This window comes from Ooceraea biroi, chromosome 11, assembly GCF_003672135.1.
Source record: "Ooceraea biroi isolate clonal line C1 chromosome 11, Obir_v5.4, whole genome shotgun sequence".
Classification (NCBI taxonomy): Eukaryota; Metazoa; Arthropoda; class Insecta; order Hymenoptera; family Formicidae; genus Ooceraea; species Ooceraea biroi.
This window is the reverse complement of record NC_039516.1, coordinates 13,575,560-13,593,523: the sequence shown is the minus strand read 5'-3', so window position 1 is coordinate 13,593,523 and position 17,964 is coordinate 13,575,560. Positions and strand designations below refer to the sequence as shown.

The window sequence follows — 17,964 nt, the reverse complement described above, 5'->3', positions numbered from 1 at the left end:
ACTCAGATTCGCACGACAGGTTTACGGGAATACTCTTCCGAATATTTTATGACTCATTATAAACCCCGAGAAACATTGTTCACAAACGACTTCGCACATTGCGCCAAGTGAAGATCACGGTCGAGCCTGTTAGCTGATCTGAGAGATCAAGTCGAGGACGATTTCACCGCGCCGGATGTTACTTAAAGTCTGATTCCCGATTATGATCCACGTGGAATTAACTGCGCGACGGGCACACGCGAACGGAGCAAGCGGAAGGTGCGACTCTTCGTTGAGCAAGCCGGTAGCGGCTCTCCCGACGAACGGCAAACTGCTCACGCAGAAACTCGATTTATTATTGTCGCCATACGGACGATGACTCGCGCATATGCGTTTATTTAACGTGCCTTCTATGTAAGTTTCGGCGTTAGAAGCCGTGTCATCGTAACGGTGACTCGACGCGAACGGATGTGCAACGAACGCGAACTGCAACCGCAGCTATATCAAGGCTGGAACGATCATGTCGTTCCGTGTCACATTCTCCTCGGGTGTGCTAATACATATTCTCATATCCGCCAAGTATTGCGTGTAACGTCGATATACGGAGTGACCCGAATCCTGGCAACGTAACAACTTTCGTGAGTAAATTCTGGAGGATCCGAAAATGTTCAGTGGAAGACGGTTGTTCGATTATCTGACGTTGCTCTTTGGGTCTCGCGGAACGTAACGTCACTCTATCAACGTAACGACATTGATTCATTTACTGCCGGCTTTATGATGCGTTAATTAATGAGAATGCGGTGTTAGATGCAGGAACGCGCGAGATGGTACGTCGCTTCAAGAAAGCTGTGACAACGACGCTGGAAACGAGGATGTTCGCAGGAGGAGGGCTCTTCTCATTAGCGAGGTCCTTACCGAAGACACCTAAGTGTCTTAACGAAGCGCGGTTGTTTGTTGTACCGGCAGACGGGAGCGAAATCTTTGTCCCTGAGAAAGGTGCTACTTGCACTCTCAGGGCTATTCTATTCAAATGAACGCCTGAACGAGTTTCCAGCACAATGTGGATCAACGTATTCGCAAGGAAGACCACACTACAGTCTCGCTCTTTTTTTTTCAAGGCGAACAGTTTCACTAAGGCGTCCCGTGACTTATTTCCGTCTCATTCCGCACGCGGTTTTAAGGATTCGCCACAAAATTGAAGATTATATTTGTTGCAGGTCGCGTTCGCGTTCAATCAAGGATGAAGAATCGAAGAACCTGATTAAATTCGTTTGCAACTGATGATGCGTTTCGAGCTATCGGTAGCGTCACGTTCTGCAATCGTGCTATCATTTTTGAATTTTTAGCCCATAAACCTGTCATGCGATTATCGTAACGCGAATGCAACGGGCTCACGTCGAAGCTGGGTAAATACCGAGCACGATAACGGCTGATATTCACCGCACGCAACACGCACGATCGACACGCACGGAATTCACGCACGTCCACGTAATCGTGCGACCGATGCAACTGTTCCCGTCGAACAACACGCTCACGCCTTCACGAACTTCCAATTAGATCGATGGTGATTATCAATCACGCACTGATAACAATGATGAGATCACCGCGGCTGATTTACCGAGAGACAAATCCGAATCAGCCTGCTACCATTAGCGAGGTCCGCTTTCTTCGTTGAGTTCGAGGACGCGCAAATTAATTGAATCGATCACCTGTCATTCTACACTGGTTCTACACAACGGCGCACCTTTTTGACACCTGTTGTCGCAACCTGCGTCCCGCGACGCACGTGAAACGCGTCTGAAGAGGCGCCGCGACGTTGGCACCGGTTATCGCGGCTCCCTACTCCTTGACGAACGGTTCACCAAGCACGAACCTGGAAAAACCCCGTCTTTGGATGCGAGCCTGCACTCGGGCAAACAAAACGGTATTCCACGTTGAAGATGATACGTCTTACGTTATTCTTGAATTTTTTACTAATTTTTACAGTCGTCGGAAAGCAATTGTAAACTATCCAAGTGTAGTATCACGTACAACGCACTTGGCGTAGAAGAATTTGCGAACGAGCTCAAGACGAGGTTGCTTCTTCAAGTTGCTATCGGCAAAAAGAAAAAAAAATAGAAGATATAAATAAGAAGATGCATAAAAATAGTCGTCGGTACGAATCATCGAAGGCGTCCAAGGCCGCTCACAAAGCCGCGTTGTTGTACGTCACGCTCGCGATATGATACGAACGCCTCGGAGTCTCCATAACGCGCTTGCTAATCACTTTTCACAGCACGCTAATTATCCACCGTTATCAGCAATGGCAGTAAAGACTGCAGCTTCGCTGGTTCACACGCGGATTCGAAGACGCGTCAGGTGGAGGGACCTCCGATCATCCATCCAGTATCATCCACATCACCAACGAAACTGCCGAACAACGAAGAAACTCGCTCGTGTCAGTCATTGAGATTAGATAAGGGACGATCGACACGCACTTCGCCTCAAGACCGCTTTATAAGGAACGAATGTTCGGAATGATGCGGTACGCGCGTACTCGACGACAATGCCAAGGATAATCTCACGACGAAGACGACGTCGAAACGCGAGTTGGTCATGCGAGCTCGTAACCAGCTTATGTTAATGTAATGTTAATTACATTAACATAATTATGCAATGATGATGAACGTTGCGACGTCGAATTTTGCCGCGCGATGTGACTGACGTACGCGTGGAGGCCGAAGCGAGCGCTTCAGCGTTGTCGTCGTCGTCGTCGTTAAAATGCGCTCATCGTCAAAAATAATCGTGACCGCTACTTATCCAATTTTAGCGGCGCGCAATAATACGTAGATATATGCGTGCTCGCAAGTTTCCGAATGATACGATCAAAATAATTAGCATCGAGTTGAAAAGTCCTCGCCGTTCCGGTTACCACGAGTTACGCGAGTTTCTTCAGTTCCGCGATAATTAAACGTATAATTATCAAATGAGAACTCGTCAGGCGGCGAAGAGTCTTGCTTCAATCTTGCGCGCGAAGTTGAGGCATCTATAGTAAGTTAAGTCTACAACATGTGAACTTTGTTCGCAAAACTAATATCTGAGGTAATCACTTAAAAGAAGATATTTAAAAAACTTAAAAAGAAGAAAACTTAAAACAAGAAACGTGATTAGTCTCGCTAACGTTTGAACGTCAATAAATTTTGGTGCCGCGCGTGCCTTCACGTCAGCATGGTACAAACTGTACCCTAACGCGTGTAAATCGAACGTCAGCCGGTTCACTGTTATTTTTCCGTTAGGCAATTAGCATGAGCGACTGCCACTTGTCGGATGCCCCTGACATCCTGAAATCGGTACCGTGATCTGAAGCTATCGTTATCTCCGACACCTTGACGCGCGCAATTATTTCCGACCAAGCTGATTTCCTGGCTGGAATTTACGGGCACGATAACAATCTCGATTACACGAATTGACCGCTATTGATCGAACACTATTCACTGGTCCCGTAATGGGCCGCTAAATATCGTGCAATTTTCTCTTTGTCGACACCGCGTGCTGCCATCACTTTTACTGCGTACTTCATCATCTCTTAATTATTCGCTCTTCCCCATTTATATTTGTAATACAATATTTTTATATCAAATTTCTTGTATTTTTGTGTGTGCATACGCAATTGATTAATTCGTTCTTCTCATTTGTCTGTAATCATCTCAAGTGAGATGTCCCGAGTATTTTCATACAAACACGAGTAGTGCAATTCTTTCGTTACAAGCCCGAAAGAATATTGTTACAACAAAAGACATATGAAGAATATTTTACTCAAGCACAGTCCAGCAAATCTACATAAAGCTACCGCGAAACTTTTCAAAGGGTTTTGCACAACGTGAATAGGCACACTCGAGCACATGGCGTGCTACTTCTGCGCAGGCACAAGGCGGCAAGCGCGAGCGATGCAATTAATATCAAATTTCTAATCAGGATTGCACGGCTTGCGCTTCGCCCAGTCCGGTGATTTCTCCGTCGCGAAAGCGCGTATTATTTTTGGCGCGTCTCGCATCGATTGCCCACGAGCGCGACTTATGATGAGCAATGGTAGCAATGCTCGCATGCTCACCGAGCGGCCGCGATCATTGTGCTCATGCTTGATCGCTCGTGCAAACGATTGCACAATCTCTTTCCTGACGCACACGAGCGCGTCCCGTTCATGCATCCCGGGTCGCATGCACCATTGTGCATCATCGCGGCGCGTGTCTAACAAGTGTCCGCATCAGCTGTGCGGACTCTAATCGGCTCATTATTCGTACTTAATCAACTTGAAACGGCAAGATACATGAATCCCGTAAACCTTACATTTAAAAACAATCCCGTAAGACTTACATTTAAAAAAATCTGGAAGTTTATATTATTGTAGATTTCAAGTTCACGAGTGACGCCGCCGAGTTGTTGGAGTTAGTTTGAATTTTAGGAGGCTAGACCGGGACACCTAGTTATGCGGGCGATGGTTAGTGGAGTTCTCAAACGAAGAAGTTACTTGATTATCATCTTTTCTTACGCGTGAAACCGCACGTTGGTTAATATACGTTTAGTATCCAGTGCCAGATGATTGCGAAACGCACCCGGCAGCAATCAGACTGCGACACGCGCGTGAACAGGCCACATACAACATACACGTAATACAACATACACAAGAGAGAGTATAAATGATGATGAGCTCGTAATCGGCATTACCTTGACGCTCGTCCCTGCAGTACTGTGATTTTGGTGGCGGCGGGGGTGCATTCGAGTATTCTATGAATGAGCGGAAAAAAATTAAAATAATAATCAGCTACATGAAAATAAACTCTCGGGCTCGAATAAAGTAACGCATACATACACACTGACGTGCCGTGAATATGTCTCTCTCTCTCTCTCTCTCTCTCTAACATCTAACGATATTGGTGCCACAATGATAATGATAATGATTATTAGCTTCAAATTGTTTATGTTAATTATGAGTGAAAATTCTATTAATTAGAAAATTAGATTTGCTCCTAAAGATATAAGTAAGAGTGTGCTAGATTTCTCAAGTCTTCCCTCTCACTCTTCAGATTTAGATCAGACGCAGCGCAGACTCTTTAACAGCTGATGAAAGTCAGACCTTCGAAAGTGACGGTCGGTCGCGCTGTGTAGACAGGCAAGGTCGGCCACCAGGTTCGATGCTTTCGCATGGCAGTCGGTGAGGGCGGTGGGGGCGGTGGTTGATACCTGAACCTTGGTCTGTGTTTTTCAGGGTCGAAGGGCTGGCCGGCAAAGGCCGGCGCAGACGGTTTGAGGATCGATGCAGGGATCTTCGGGCGTGTCGGCGATGAAGAAGTGGCACGCGGTCGCTCTGGTCTCTTCTTCTTGTCCTCAGCGATGGATGAGTCCCTCTTCGGAGTGCCACGATGAATCTCAAGATCGGCCGGTGACGACAAGGAACGCATATTATCACGGCGATTCGGATACCGATGTGCCACCCATTTTCCGGCCAGGTAGGGTGCGATATCGCGCAGCTCGCGAACATCCGGCGCCGACGTGAACATCTCGCCCATTATGGACATCCGCCCTCGGACATCCGGAGGGGACTCAAACCTCTTCCGCATCCGGTAGACTGATCTTCTCGCCTCGAGCTCTTTGGTCTCCGCCCGCCTGGCTACGTGGTTGGTGATGGTGCTGGTGACCTGAGGTTCCTTCAACTCGGCGGTCTTGCTAATCACATCGATGTGCGGCATCGAGAGATTGTCGCGGCGCAGCGGTACTCGAGGGATCGGTGGCGACTCACCCCTACGTCCTCGTGGCCGTCCTCTCTTCGTCGGCGTCTCGAAGCGCCTACGCAACCAGGCTACGTCTCCGCCACGACTGTCACCCTCGCTCACCCTCTTCAGCAAGCTCCGGGCCAACTCGGGATCGCTGCGGAAGCGCTTCGGCGGGGCCGCGATCTTGACACGCCGCGGTAAGTCCTCTGCGCTCTCGAACCTCGCGCGCAACCGGCGCACCGTGCCGTGTCGCACCAGCTTCAGGTAGGCGCGCCAGTATCTCTCGGGATCCGGCGACGAACTGCGGAGCCAGCCGCTGTCCACGCTACAGGACGAGTTCGATCGCGTGGTCGCGCGACACGGGCTGACGCTGTGCGGCCGCGTGTCACGTTCACGCTCCCATGAACAGGAGCGGCACGACCGTTGTTGTCGCACGGCCGCCGCTTCCGACAGCGTCGGACTGTCGTCCTCTTTCCGGCGGTCGTCGTCGTAGTCGGCCGTTCGCCCTCGCGGCGACGTCGATCGCGATCGATCGATCCTGGCGACGCCACTAAGCGAGCCGTACTTGGCTGACTCGGTCTCGCCAAAGAGTTCCTTCAGGTCGGCGAAACTCTGCGACGATGACAGCTTCTTCCATTTGCGACATGTTGCCGCCGCCGTCGTTACTGGTTCGCGCCGCTGCTCTCTTCTTCGCTCCGCGTTCTCAAAGAACTCGATTTTCCGCGAGACATCATCCGCCTCAATCGCACCCCGCGGAATCACCGTCCTCACTGAGGTCTCCGAGCTCTCCGTCGTGCTGTCCAAGTCGCTGCCCAGGACGATCCTACTTGCCCTCGCTGTGGAGACACCCTCTGGCACCGCCATGGCCAGTAAGGGTGGTTTCTTCGACCACTCCTCGAGCACCGTCTCAACGCGCTGCTTGTCACTGGCGCTCTCGTTGTCGGGTGTTAACACCAGCAGAAAGTCGCTCTTGTCTTTGCACTTGGTCGCGTCGTCGACATATGATGCCTCCAGGGAATAACAGGTCCTTGGCGAAGTGCTAGCCACGCTGAGCGTATCGGATGAACAGATCGGCTTCATAGTATTCGGTTTCATGGGCGGTTTAGTGGGTACCTTCGCCAGAGCAGCAGCAATGCTGCCACGCGTCTCTCGAGGTGCTAAGGGCGAGGATAATCTCCTTTGCGTCATTTTGTCCAGCACCTCTTTGCCGAGGGTCAACGACAATCGCTTCTTCTCCAACTCCGACATTGACGGTTGGATTGATTTTTCCGAGTCGGATCTCTCCACGCCTTTCAAGCGACTGATGGAATCGCTTCTTTTCAGGGTGCCTTCAAGTCGAGTCACGTTCGAGTCTGATTCTTTCAACGTTGCCGACTCGTTCGTTGCGAACATCGAATGGCATCGCACATGAAGGCCCTTTGAGTCCTCCTGCAAACGATCTTTCGTATCTTGACTTTCCGGTGGTACAACTATCTCGTAGCTCGACAAGATTTCATCCCTAGCTGCCTCGTGGGCCTTGATGGATGGTCCTCGGTGATCGGTAGTTGCACGAGATGTCTCAATGACCTCGCCGTTCGATCGCAGCGTTGATCTTTGTGCATTGTCGCTACCATAGATTTCATTTAACTGTTTTTTCAAAGTGGCCACTTGCTCGATGGACAAGCTGCTCCAGAACTTTTTACTGCCACCAAGGCTTCTTTGCAAGGACGGATGATACTCTGCGGATCTGTTGTCGTCTCGACCGGCGTTGGCTTTCTTCTGCATCGTCGTCGCTACGTTCACGACTGAACTGCCTCGCCAGAGAGGTTTGTACGTATCGTTTTGCAAAGAGGCAGTCCTCCTCACGGAAGGTTCTAATTCTGTCTTCTCGGTTTGTAGCCTTTTGAAATATTGCAGGATGTCCTCCACGGAGCGTTCTTTACATCGCAGCCCGCAATCGCCGTGCCACTTGAACTTATCAACATCCCTCGCGCTGAAGAGAAAGTCTTTCTCGCGCTGCACGCTCATCAACTTCCCGTAGAGCGCTTTCAGTTCCTGCTCCGCCTTCTCTCTTGATCTGACCTGCTTCCAACGGTCGTAATCGATGATCTCCTCGTTCTTCATCCTCGGTCGTAGGTCTCCAGAAGAAAACGTACGTTCCAGTTGACCCATCCTACTGAGACTGGCGTAGAAATCGCGCAAGTCCTTGTATCGTTTCGACTTGCGTCTGTGATGCAGCAATTCCAATATGTACTGCTGATAGTCCTCGCGATCGATCGATGACAGAGAGCCGCTACTCTTCGTTAACGACATGTCCGAGCCAAGTTTTTTGACATCTTCTGCTTCACTGGCACTTCGGGCTCTCATCTTCTTCGAAGTAATCGTCAACGGAGTGCTGGCATTGTCCTGCTTGGAAACGTGAAATCGTCGAGGCGTCTGGGATCTCACTGGTGACGGCGATGAGGATCTCGGACTAGATTCCTTCGATTCCGGCAATGTCTTCAGAGGCGGTTCGCTGAGACTTCGCTCTTTCACGTGCTCCCGCGACAATTCTGGGCTGTGATCGCGTAGCGTGGTGGACGAGCCGAACTTGTCGATGCTCAGCAAACTGTCGAACTTGCTCACCTTCTGGAAAATTGATCGTCCGGGCCAGCAGACCCCATACGGGCTGGAACTCCTGGACGAGACGTTGCTCTCGCGCTCCCAGGTTTTGAAACGCGAGTTCGAGACCGGGCGCTTATGCGCCAGGTACACACTGAGAGACTTCAGAGATGGTTCTGATCTGAAACTCTCTCGCGCAATGTCCTGAAACATCTTCGTACGTTCGCCAACGAGGGACCTCTTCATAGGTTCGCGAGAATACGATAAGTTATCCCGTAGGAAGAGATTCTGAAAAAAAGTGTCGGTACGTGTCGCTTCCTGGTGTCTCCTGATCTCCTCCACGGTTAGAGAAACTGATTGGTCTTTAGAAAATTGCTGGCTCCGCGTCCTCCTCTCCATCTTCCTCAGCAACTTGATCTCCTCGGTTGTTCCCGTCCAGCCGTTCTTCGTCGCGTTCGCTTCGTCGCCATTCTTGTCCTTCCTCTTTTTCGCTTCCATCTTTCTCCTCTCCTTGCTGTTTGCAGCCACACGTATTGTTTCTGGTTTTCTTGTCGGGGTCTTGACAATTGTCTGCGGTTTTTCACGAGGTCGCTTCCTCCTGTTCGCTTCGTTGGTCACTTCAGAACAAGATGAAGACACCGAGCGCAAGGATTCCTTGCTGATGATCAATTTTTCCTGCGGCTTCGCGGTAATCTTCCTCCTTGGCTCCGCAGTTGTCTTGCTAGTGATTTGCGTGCTCTTTGTAGATGGTTTCGGTTGATTCGACGTCTTCTTCGTTGGCGTAGATTGTTCGGATGTTCTTCGTAACAGTTCGTGTCCCTTGGGCGAAACCGCCACGACGATCTTGGGGGATTTGTCCGCTAGACGTTTTTGCTTACACGTTGAAGGACTATATGGAATCGTCGAGCTTCTCACCACTGCTCCTGACGAAAGCACTTTGGTCTGCCCTTCCCCGCGCTTCTGCAGAACCTTTCTAACTTCTACCGGCGAAGACAGCTCAGCGGGAGATCTGCTTAGTCTCCTGCACGATAGTTCCTGTTCCCTCTTCGTCAAACGAGGTTTGTCTCTCCTCGTACCGGAAGAAGCTTCTGTTCTCGTCGCGATTTGGCTACTTACTGATCTCTGCCGTTCTCCAGCAATGGCACCGTGTCGCGATGGCACCCTTATTACCGGCAGCCTATCAATCTTCGAAGACTCCCGAACACTTTTTGGCGTCGGCGGTGCTGAAGAGCAAACGTGACTTCTCGCACTGCTTGCGACCAGCTTCCTGCCTGCCTCGGGCTGAGCCTGCAACAAGCACGGATCCGACTTCCTCTTGGCGAAAGCGCTGGGAAGCTGACTGGACAACCTGGTCGTCTTCGGGGTAACCGGACTGCTAGAAGACGTGCGCGCGATCGCACCGTGGAACTGCTCGCGCGTTCGCCGGTGTCTCTCGAGATTGTTGCAAAACCTTTCTCGCAGCGACCTGATGTTCGACACACTATCGGCGTGCGCGAAGCACTGCTCGTGCCTAGGTCTTGAGGGGGAGGAATGAGGCGAATTATCGATCAATCGCGTGTTCGCCGAATACAGCCTCAGAGTTCTGCTGTGGCGCGAGGACTTTCTTCGGGGCGGTGAGGGCGGCCTCGGTGCCGGCATAGCTTGCGCGTGAGCTCTGCTAGTGGACGAGAGGCCGCGGGGGGCTCTCATCGCCGACGACTCTAGCGTCGTCGTCAGCGTTGTCGTCAGCGTCGTCTTCGTCGTGGGAAACGTCAACGTGCTCGAGCGCGCAATCCCGCGGTGCACGCGAATCCTCGTCAAAGTCGGCGAGATCGGGAAATACTCGATCTCCGAGTCGTCTGTGGACAGAGTTTCGGGGTTTTGGTCGTTACGTGCGTGCCGAGCGAAAATGTCGGCTCCAGTTTTATTTGTTTTTGCCTTTACCCTGCCACCCAAAAGTCGTCTAAAGTTGTCTCGTTCAAAGGCTAAGCTGGTGACGCGCCGTACTTTGTCGGCGCGACTGCGTGCCGATATGCGGGGCTCGCGCGGCTCCTCGTCGTGATGTTACTGTGGCCGTGGTTGTGTGCTTGCTTGAAAGAAAGAGTTGCAAGAGGAGCTTCCGAAAGGACCGATTCGCGCACCAATATCGATAGACTATCGAGAGTAGAGCTTGTGCCATATATTTAAACTTGGGTGGGAACGCCCGAAGCCGGCTTGCACCAACATCCCCGAATAGTTAACGAACCCCCGATTATCGATTACCTGTCCCCATCTAGATCGCAGCCTCGACCGTGATGTAATCGAGGAAGGAAAGTTCAGACTGATGGGGATCGATACGCGATGGCGAACGTCGTTGATTGATTAATTAATCGATTTCGGCGTCAAGTTGCTCGTAATTCTATTGGCGAAGTGTCATAATAGTTTCACGAGGAAACTTGGACGCAGTCATTGTTTCGCGTTGCCTGTCCTCGGTCTAATAAATCGTCGATTACTGCCGGTCGATGTTGGTGCAATGCCGTCCGCGGGAGAATACGTATTGGAGGAAATTAAAGTACGTATCAAGCTGCGTGTATATCAGACAGCGCACTACTCACACGTCATGCCATTTCGCAGCTCAGCGCAGAATTTCAGCGCTGCAAAGAGTTAAAATCGTCGAAGAGAAGTCGACTCGACTCTCATCGATGTGTTTGATCACGCGAAGCGTCGAGGATATCTCACGTCATCATGAAAGAGTGGAAATGATAAAAATAAAAATCAAAGTATTCCAGTTGCTGAAGAAATTAAAAATTCCTTCAGCAATTATGTGTAAAGTAATTTCTTTTGACATCGCTCGACGCTTCAGGACGCATTCATGCGCGATTAACGAGACGCAAGACATAAAACAGTAATTAATAAAACACACACACACATTGCAAGCACGACCAATTTAAAAACATACACCCGCATGCTAGAGTAAACTTGAGTTACACAGCCGATAATTGATCAGCGTGCTGATTAAGTCGAAAGAATAGCAATACCAAAATGAACGAAAAGGCTAAAAAATAACGAAGAAAAATCAAAATGCACAGCGTAAGGGCTGACTGACTTACCCTTCGGACGTTCCGGGGCTGGTTTGCGAAGCCCATGGAGGGGTACGTCACCACCGCTCTGCACCGTTTTATACGCCAGTCTCTGCTCCAGAGGATTGAGCGGACTGATGTCTTCTCTGCGGCGGAACACCAGCGTCGAGTCACTCTCGTAACCAGACTCTTTGAGAGCACTGCGCAATCAAAGGAAGCAAACAAGGGAGAAGACTGGTGAGAAGATCCAAAAATTAATGGCAATCAGATCAATGAGATTGATACTCACTGAGTTATATACGGCTTCGCCGCGACACGCGCGCTGCTGCGCTGATCGAAGGGCTGGAAAGAGAGAAACTCTTTTATTAACGTTGCCGTTACCCTGACAATAATCCTCGATTGCGCCACTTATCATCTACGGGACATGCCATACGCAACGCTACTCGGCCATGTGTCGTGAGTGGGAAGGAAACGATCACCAGGTACATTCGAGAGTGCTCTCAGTAATCGTCATCGCATGGGCAAGACATCAAGAGCAGATCATGCCGCCAATTGTCTAAGTGCAAAGCCAGGTGAACAGGGAGGCGGGAATCAAGCTAATGAGTCCATGAGCTAATCATAAAGCGAATGAACATGGTGATATCGATATGGTCGACAAGTGTGACAACAGCCGCAGATGCAAGATATGTATTCGTGAAATACGAGCGACCTCGCAAGTCGAAAAAAAATTGTCATTGCGTAATAATCATTAACTCATAATAAAAAGATAATTGCCATCATTTATCGTTCGGTAATGATAATTTGACTCTTCAAATAAAGACTTTGCTCATGCTGCGTTGAGCAACGTGTGAAATGATCGTTGACTTTCTCAGGAATTTTGCGATGTGTTCGAGAAGCGCTAACGCGAGTGTAAATGTGTTCGCAACGGTGTAATATCATGAATGAGTCGTCTTCTATTGGGTTGGCCAAAAAGTAATTGCGTTTTTTTCCAATAGATGGACATACATGTCTTGAAATGTAACTAACTTCGTTCTAAACCGCAAATTCATTATGTGGGTTAACAACTCACAGTTCAAGCTTGTTTTAGAAAAAGAAAGTACACGATTTCGTTAACAATTGTTTGTTTGCCGTCGATTTCAAAATGGAAAATCAAAAAGAACATTTTCCTCATATTTCGTTTTATTACTTCCGAAAAGGGAAAAACGCTGTGCAAGCTCATAAAAAGTTATGTCATGTATATGGCGAAGATGCTTTAAAACTGCGGTAGTGTCAAAATTGGTTTACTAAATTTCGATCTGGAGATTTTAATGTGAAAGATGCACCACGCTCAGGAAGGCCAATCGAAATTGATGATGACAAAATAAAGGCACTGATCGATTCCAATCGGCGTTTAACGACACGAGAGATTGCTGAGAATCTTAACATATCGAAATCGAGTGTTGAAAACCATTTAAAACGACTTGGATACATTAGTAAGCTCGATATTTGGGTAGCACATGAGCTCAAAGAAATTCATCTCACTAAGCGTATTGACATCTGCGATTCTCTTTTGAATGATCCATTTTTTAAACGTATGATAACAGGCGACGAAAAATGGATCGTCTACAACAACGTCAAACGAAAAAGATCGTGGAGCAAGCGTGATGAACCTGCTCAAAGTACTTGAAAAGCAGATATTCACCAAAGAAAGATTATGCTGTCAGTCTGGTGGGACTTTAAAGGTATTGCGTATTTTGAGCTGCTTGCAAGGAATCAAACCATTAATTCAGACGTATACAGACGTATACTGTCGTCAACTGGATAAATTAAATGATGCCATCAAACAGAAACGTCGAGAATTGGTGAATCGCAAAGGTGTTGTGTTTCACCATGATAACGCTAGACCACGTACAAGTTTGGTCACTCGTGAAAAATTGTTGCAGCTTGGATGGGATGTGTTACCACATCCACCATATACGCCAGACCTGGCACCATCAGATTACCATTTGTTTCGTTCTTTGCAAAACGCCTTGAATGGTAAAACCTTTACTGCTGATGAGGATATCAAATCGTTGTTGGAATTGTTTTTTGCTGAAAAGGATAAGAACTTTTTTGAGCGCTGAATCATGAAGTTGCCTGAAAAATGGCAAAAGATAATCAAACAAAATGGACAATATATTGTTTAATAAAGTTTTTGTTTCCCATGAAAAATTCGCCTTTTATTTATATTAAAAAAAACGCAATTACTTTTTGGCCAACCCAATACAATATGAGAGGTGGAAGAAAACCACACGTGTGGAGGCACATCCAAACATAAAGAACAGAACCAGAACAGAGACACAAAGAGAGCGGGGCAGGTAGGTGGCGACAGCCGGACAGAGACACAGACAGCAGACAGATATAGACAGCCGGAGGACAACGTCATCGTGCACTCTACTTGTCGACGATGTGGCAGCCTCTAACCCGTGAAGCGGCCGGCTGCGCGGTTTGCGCGGTGATAACGGAGGGTGTTGTCGGTGATGGTAGTAGTATGATATGATCGGTACTGGAAAAAGAAGAAGAAGTAGAAGAAGAAGAGAGCGGCGGCCGTTGCTGCAGTTGCTGCGGCTCTTGTTGATCTTGATGATGATGTTGCTGCGGATGATAACGATGCTGATGATGATGCTGATGTGGGTGCTCATGATGATGATAATGGTGGCCATGATGATGATGATGATGATGCTGCTGCTGCTGCTGCTGGATGCTGCCGTTGCCGGCCGGAAGCGGCGACGCTGCCGATCGCTCGGCGCCGCTCACCGGATGCTGCGATCGGCGCGTCGGACAACGATCCGGCAACACGAAGCTCTTGGACCTGCCGTCCAGCATGCCGGCGGTGTGCCAGTAGCAGGACTCAACGGCAGCGCGTTCCAGGGGTCGGATGATGCGACCACCGGTCTGATCATCACCAGTGGTCTGACCCTCGCAAGACCGATCAACGGCCTCGACCGGCGGCGTGCTCGAGGACGGCTTCGACCGGTCCTGGACTGGCGTGATCGACCGATACGAGCGCGACCGGCCAGACAGATTGATCGAGCCCTCCGGCGCCATCGGACGCGACCGCCGCGTGCTGCCGACGAGCTCGGAGCTTTTCGTGCTGCTGCTGATCGCTGGTATCCTTACACTGTCGTCCGGCCGGTAGGAGAGGCTGAGGACACGGGACTGCCGAACGCCACCACGCAAGGACGACGACTCCATCCGGGTGGCCTGCTGGTGCGCGTGCTGGGGACGTCCGTTTTCGTTCAGCCACTGTTCGTCCCCGCGACGTCGTGGTCGTCGCGGTCGTCGTCATGGTCGTGGTCGGCGTCGTGGTCGCGGTCATCGTTATCATCATCGGGAAGCGGCCGGGAGTGCCGGTATGGGGTGCATACGAGCGGACACGACACGCAAACATCGACGAGCACGCACGCACACGCACACACACACACGTACGTCACACGGACATCGATCATCTCGAGCGAGGGGGTTGGTCGGGCGTCGATCCGGACGAGTCGATGATACACGGGGCAGGGGTACAAGATACGGAAGACACATTAGGTGCAATTGATAAAATGGCATACTGTGCACAAGTTAAATACGTGGAACGCCGCGCGCGATATTCAATCCTTCGCAATGCTTTCCTCGACTTAGCAATCAATAATCGGAGATCTACGGTGCATCAAGTACTTTTTCCGAAGGGAAAACTGCATGCGCCCGGTGCTCGCGCGGCCGGCTGCGAGAGCCATCGATTATCGGAAAGCGACAAACCGTCGCTGGTCGTCGCACGCGTTTGACACTAACTCGCGTGGCAAAAATTGCTGATTGATCGTTTGCTTTTTGCTGATTGACTTTGTAAACGGTGTATGTACGTGGATCGTAAAAATATCGCATCAGAACGCGCCATGAATTCAGGAACCATGTTAAACCAATATGTTGAACAATAATGTATTAAACAATAACCAATTTCCGTGTCGAGAAAAATTTCAATAGAATTATTCGTAAGTTTAGAAAGTTTAGAAGGCACGATACTTTCTTACTTATGATTTTAATTTTTAGATTTGATTCTTCGCGGCGCAAAAGAGCAAGAGATTTATGTTGAAACCAGGTACTTGCTACAAAATCCTCAAAGCGGCGCTACCAAGTTAATTCCGACGTAATGGAAGGCGTTAATTTTAATTGGATCTTATCATCTACATAGAAGAGAGCATCAGTGATAATATTTAGATAGAACGGAGAAAGAGCGAAGGAGATAGAGAGACAAAGAGAGAGAGAGAGAGAGAAAGAAAGAGAAAAAGAGATCTTATTTAACTACGCATTAATATAAAAATGGCGTACCCCGTCAAATATGTCCATGACCTCGTCCCACCACTAGAATCAAGAATTAAACACGGTGTTGTACTATGCGCTATCCAGAATTGGTTATCGGAACACTTAGATCCAAATAAAAGGGAATAATCGAACAACCTTTGAGATTGTTCTCGCCATTTTCCATCTAAAGTACAAAGGGAGACGCCGCTGACGGCGACGCTAATAAGGCAACACGCGAAGCGTACCAGAAATTCCTCCGGAAAAGCAGACTACGGGGGACTTTGGAAGGAATCGTTCCTCTGCAGTTCGTTATCCGGCATCGTGGCTTTAGATGGAAATTGGCGTGGTGTTTAAACATAGGATCAAACTACAAGCAGCTACACAAAAGCCGTGTGAAAATCAACGAGAATTGCACTAGCTGGAACCGCAGGTTCCGCCCCGAGAAGCGCGATCTCATGAAACATATCGTGAATTATGTAACTACTGCGGTCACTTTTAGCGAGTCCCGCTTTTCCCGGGGGAGCCTGCGCTTGCCAGACACGCGTGCTTGCGTGCTTATTATGTGTGTAAACGATGTTGAACGGTGTCTGTGTGTGTGAACGTGTCAAAGAAACGCAATATAATAAACGCGGGAGAGAGAAAGACAGAGCGTGGAGGAAGGAGCAAGAACTCGCAATTCATTAATTCGTGATGCCAACAGAAATGCTCGCAATGGAAACGGGGGAAACGTATAAACTGGCTGGCAAAGCAGCTCGCTTTAACACGACTTCGATTGACGTGATTACCTTCCTTCTCGTCCGCGCGTCGTAAGTCGGCTAGAAGCAAAGCCATTTCAAACGGTCATGTTCATCAGATGAGTGTTCAGGTTTCGTTTTGTTTTAGAGAACTTTTAGAAGGACCGCGCGCGGATACCCTCAACGCGATGAAAAAATAAAAAAAAATACGGTATTATGCGAGTCTTTTACGCGACGGTCGAGATTGCCTTTACATGTGCTAAATACCACTCGCATTGAATGATTAATAAAAGTTACGTAGTACGCGTTCAATGAATTTCATAGCGTACGGTATGACGATATATATGATATGTTGATCACGAAAATGCTTATGAGAAATGGACGGGCAATCTTAGATCGACGTTTGCACCGTTAGTCGTTAGACCACGGTTAACTAAACTTTATTTTTTTATATCTAACGCTCTAGAATCGAAGTGTCTTCACAGAGACCTTTATACACAATTTTCGCGTTACACGCTAAATATGTATTTAAAAATTAGTTAACCGAGGCGATACGAGGTGCATATCCTCATGTACTTATCAGAGGCATCGAACTATTTCGTCAATCATCACGACCGGTTGATAATTTATGCACGCGATGTCTTCGAATCGTTCAATGTTATGGGAAAGTGCGTTTTAATTTTATCATACAGGCAGGATCGTCTAGTATGATTTGCCAGCGACAAGAGCTACGCACCTCTTTAGCTTCCTTCTCGGCGATCGACGAGTGTCCTGGCTCATAGTCCTCAATGCGGCCTGGCTGATTTTTATAGATCTCCGTGGAGTATTTCAGCGCGCCGTTCCTATGAAAATACGAAGATGAAATACGAATCGTTTTATCAAGGATTCTTCTCGGCCAGACTCATCTGGTATCTCATATTTTATATCTCCCCTTTTATCTCAAGAAACGAGATGAAACGGCTTAATACCTCTGGAATGGGATGGGATTTAATCGAGGGATAAAGATCGGCGGGCGTACGCTCGTCAGGAACATGGACGGAATTTAAACACAGGGGATTAAATTAAAGCGGTCGGTCGGGTAAACAAGCGGGAAAGTTTCGAAATTCTCGCTCACTTTCTAGGCATAGTCGCCGTAGTGAAGTCATTTTCTTTGTTGCGCAGACGTCGGCGGCTATCGAGAGTAACGGATCGATCCGAGTATGCGCGCGGTTCCGGTTCGCTCAAATATCCGCTGCTGCTTCCGTATCCATATCTCCCTCCTGAAACAAAAATTTTTTACCGTTCGCATTTTGTTTCCAGCCGAAATCAATTCGAGCTTCTCGTTCAGCTTCGTCGCGAATCCAACTAGGTAACCGGATAACGTTCAATTAACAGCGCAAACAATTCGATGTTTACCTTGAGTTTAATTTCTACGATGTTACAATGAAAATATCATGTAACATACACACACACATATATATATACACACACACGCACGCACACACTGGCCGTGTTACAAGTATTATTTTTTCATAACTAATATTGATTTCAAATCAACTCATAAATCAACGAATTTTTTTACGGTTGAAAATGAATACAGCT

General features: G+C 48.6%; 1 protein-coding gene across 1 annotated transcript in view; it reads right to left on the bottom strand.

Moving 5' to 3' along the window:
• The window catches only part of LOC105277770, a 72,811-nt gene that overhangs the window by 8,019 nt on the left and 46,828 nt on the right, over window positions 1-17,964 (bottom strand). The window contains exons 15-22 of the mRNA XM_026973793.1: window positions 17,498-17,642; window positions 17,120-17,225; window positions 15,677-15,709; window positions 14,486-14,611; window positions 11,637-11,689; window positions 11,378-11,547; window positions 5,093-10,147; window positions 4,684-4,743 (exon numbers count right to left, since the gene is read on the bottom strand). Coding sequence (XP_026829594.1) covers window positions 4,684-4,743; window positions 5,093-10,147; window positions 11,378-11,547; window positions 11,637-11,689; window positions 14,486-14,611; window positions 15,677-15,709; window positions 17,120-17,225; window positions 17,498-17,642 — 5,748 coding nt within the window. The remainder of the gene's footprint in view (window positions 1-4,683; window positions 4,744-5,092; window positions 10,148-11,377; window positions 11,548-11,636; window positions 11,690-14,485; window positions 14,612-15,676; window positions 15,710-17,119; window positions 17,226-17,497; window positions 17,643-17,964) is intronic.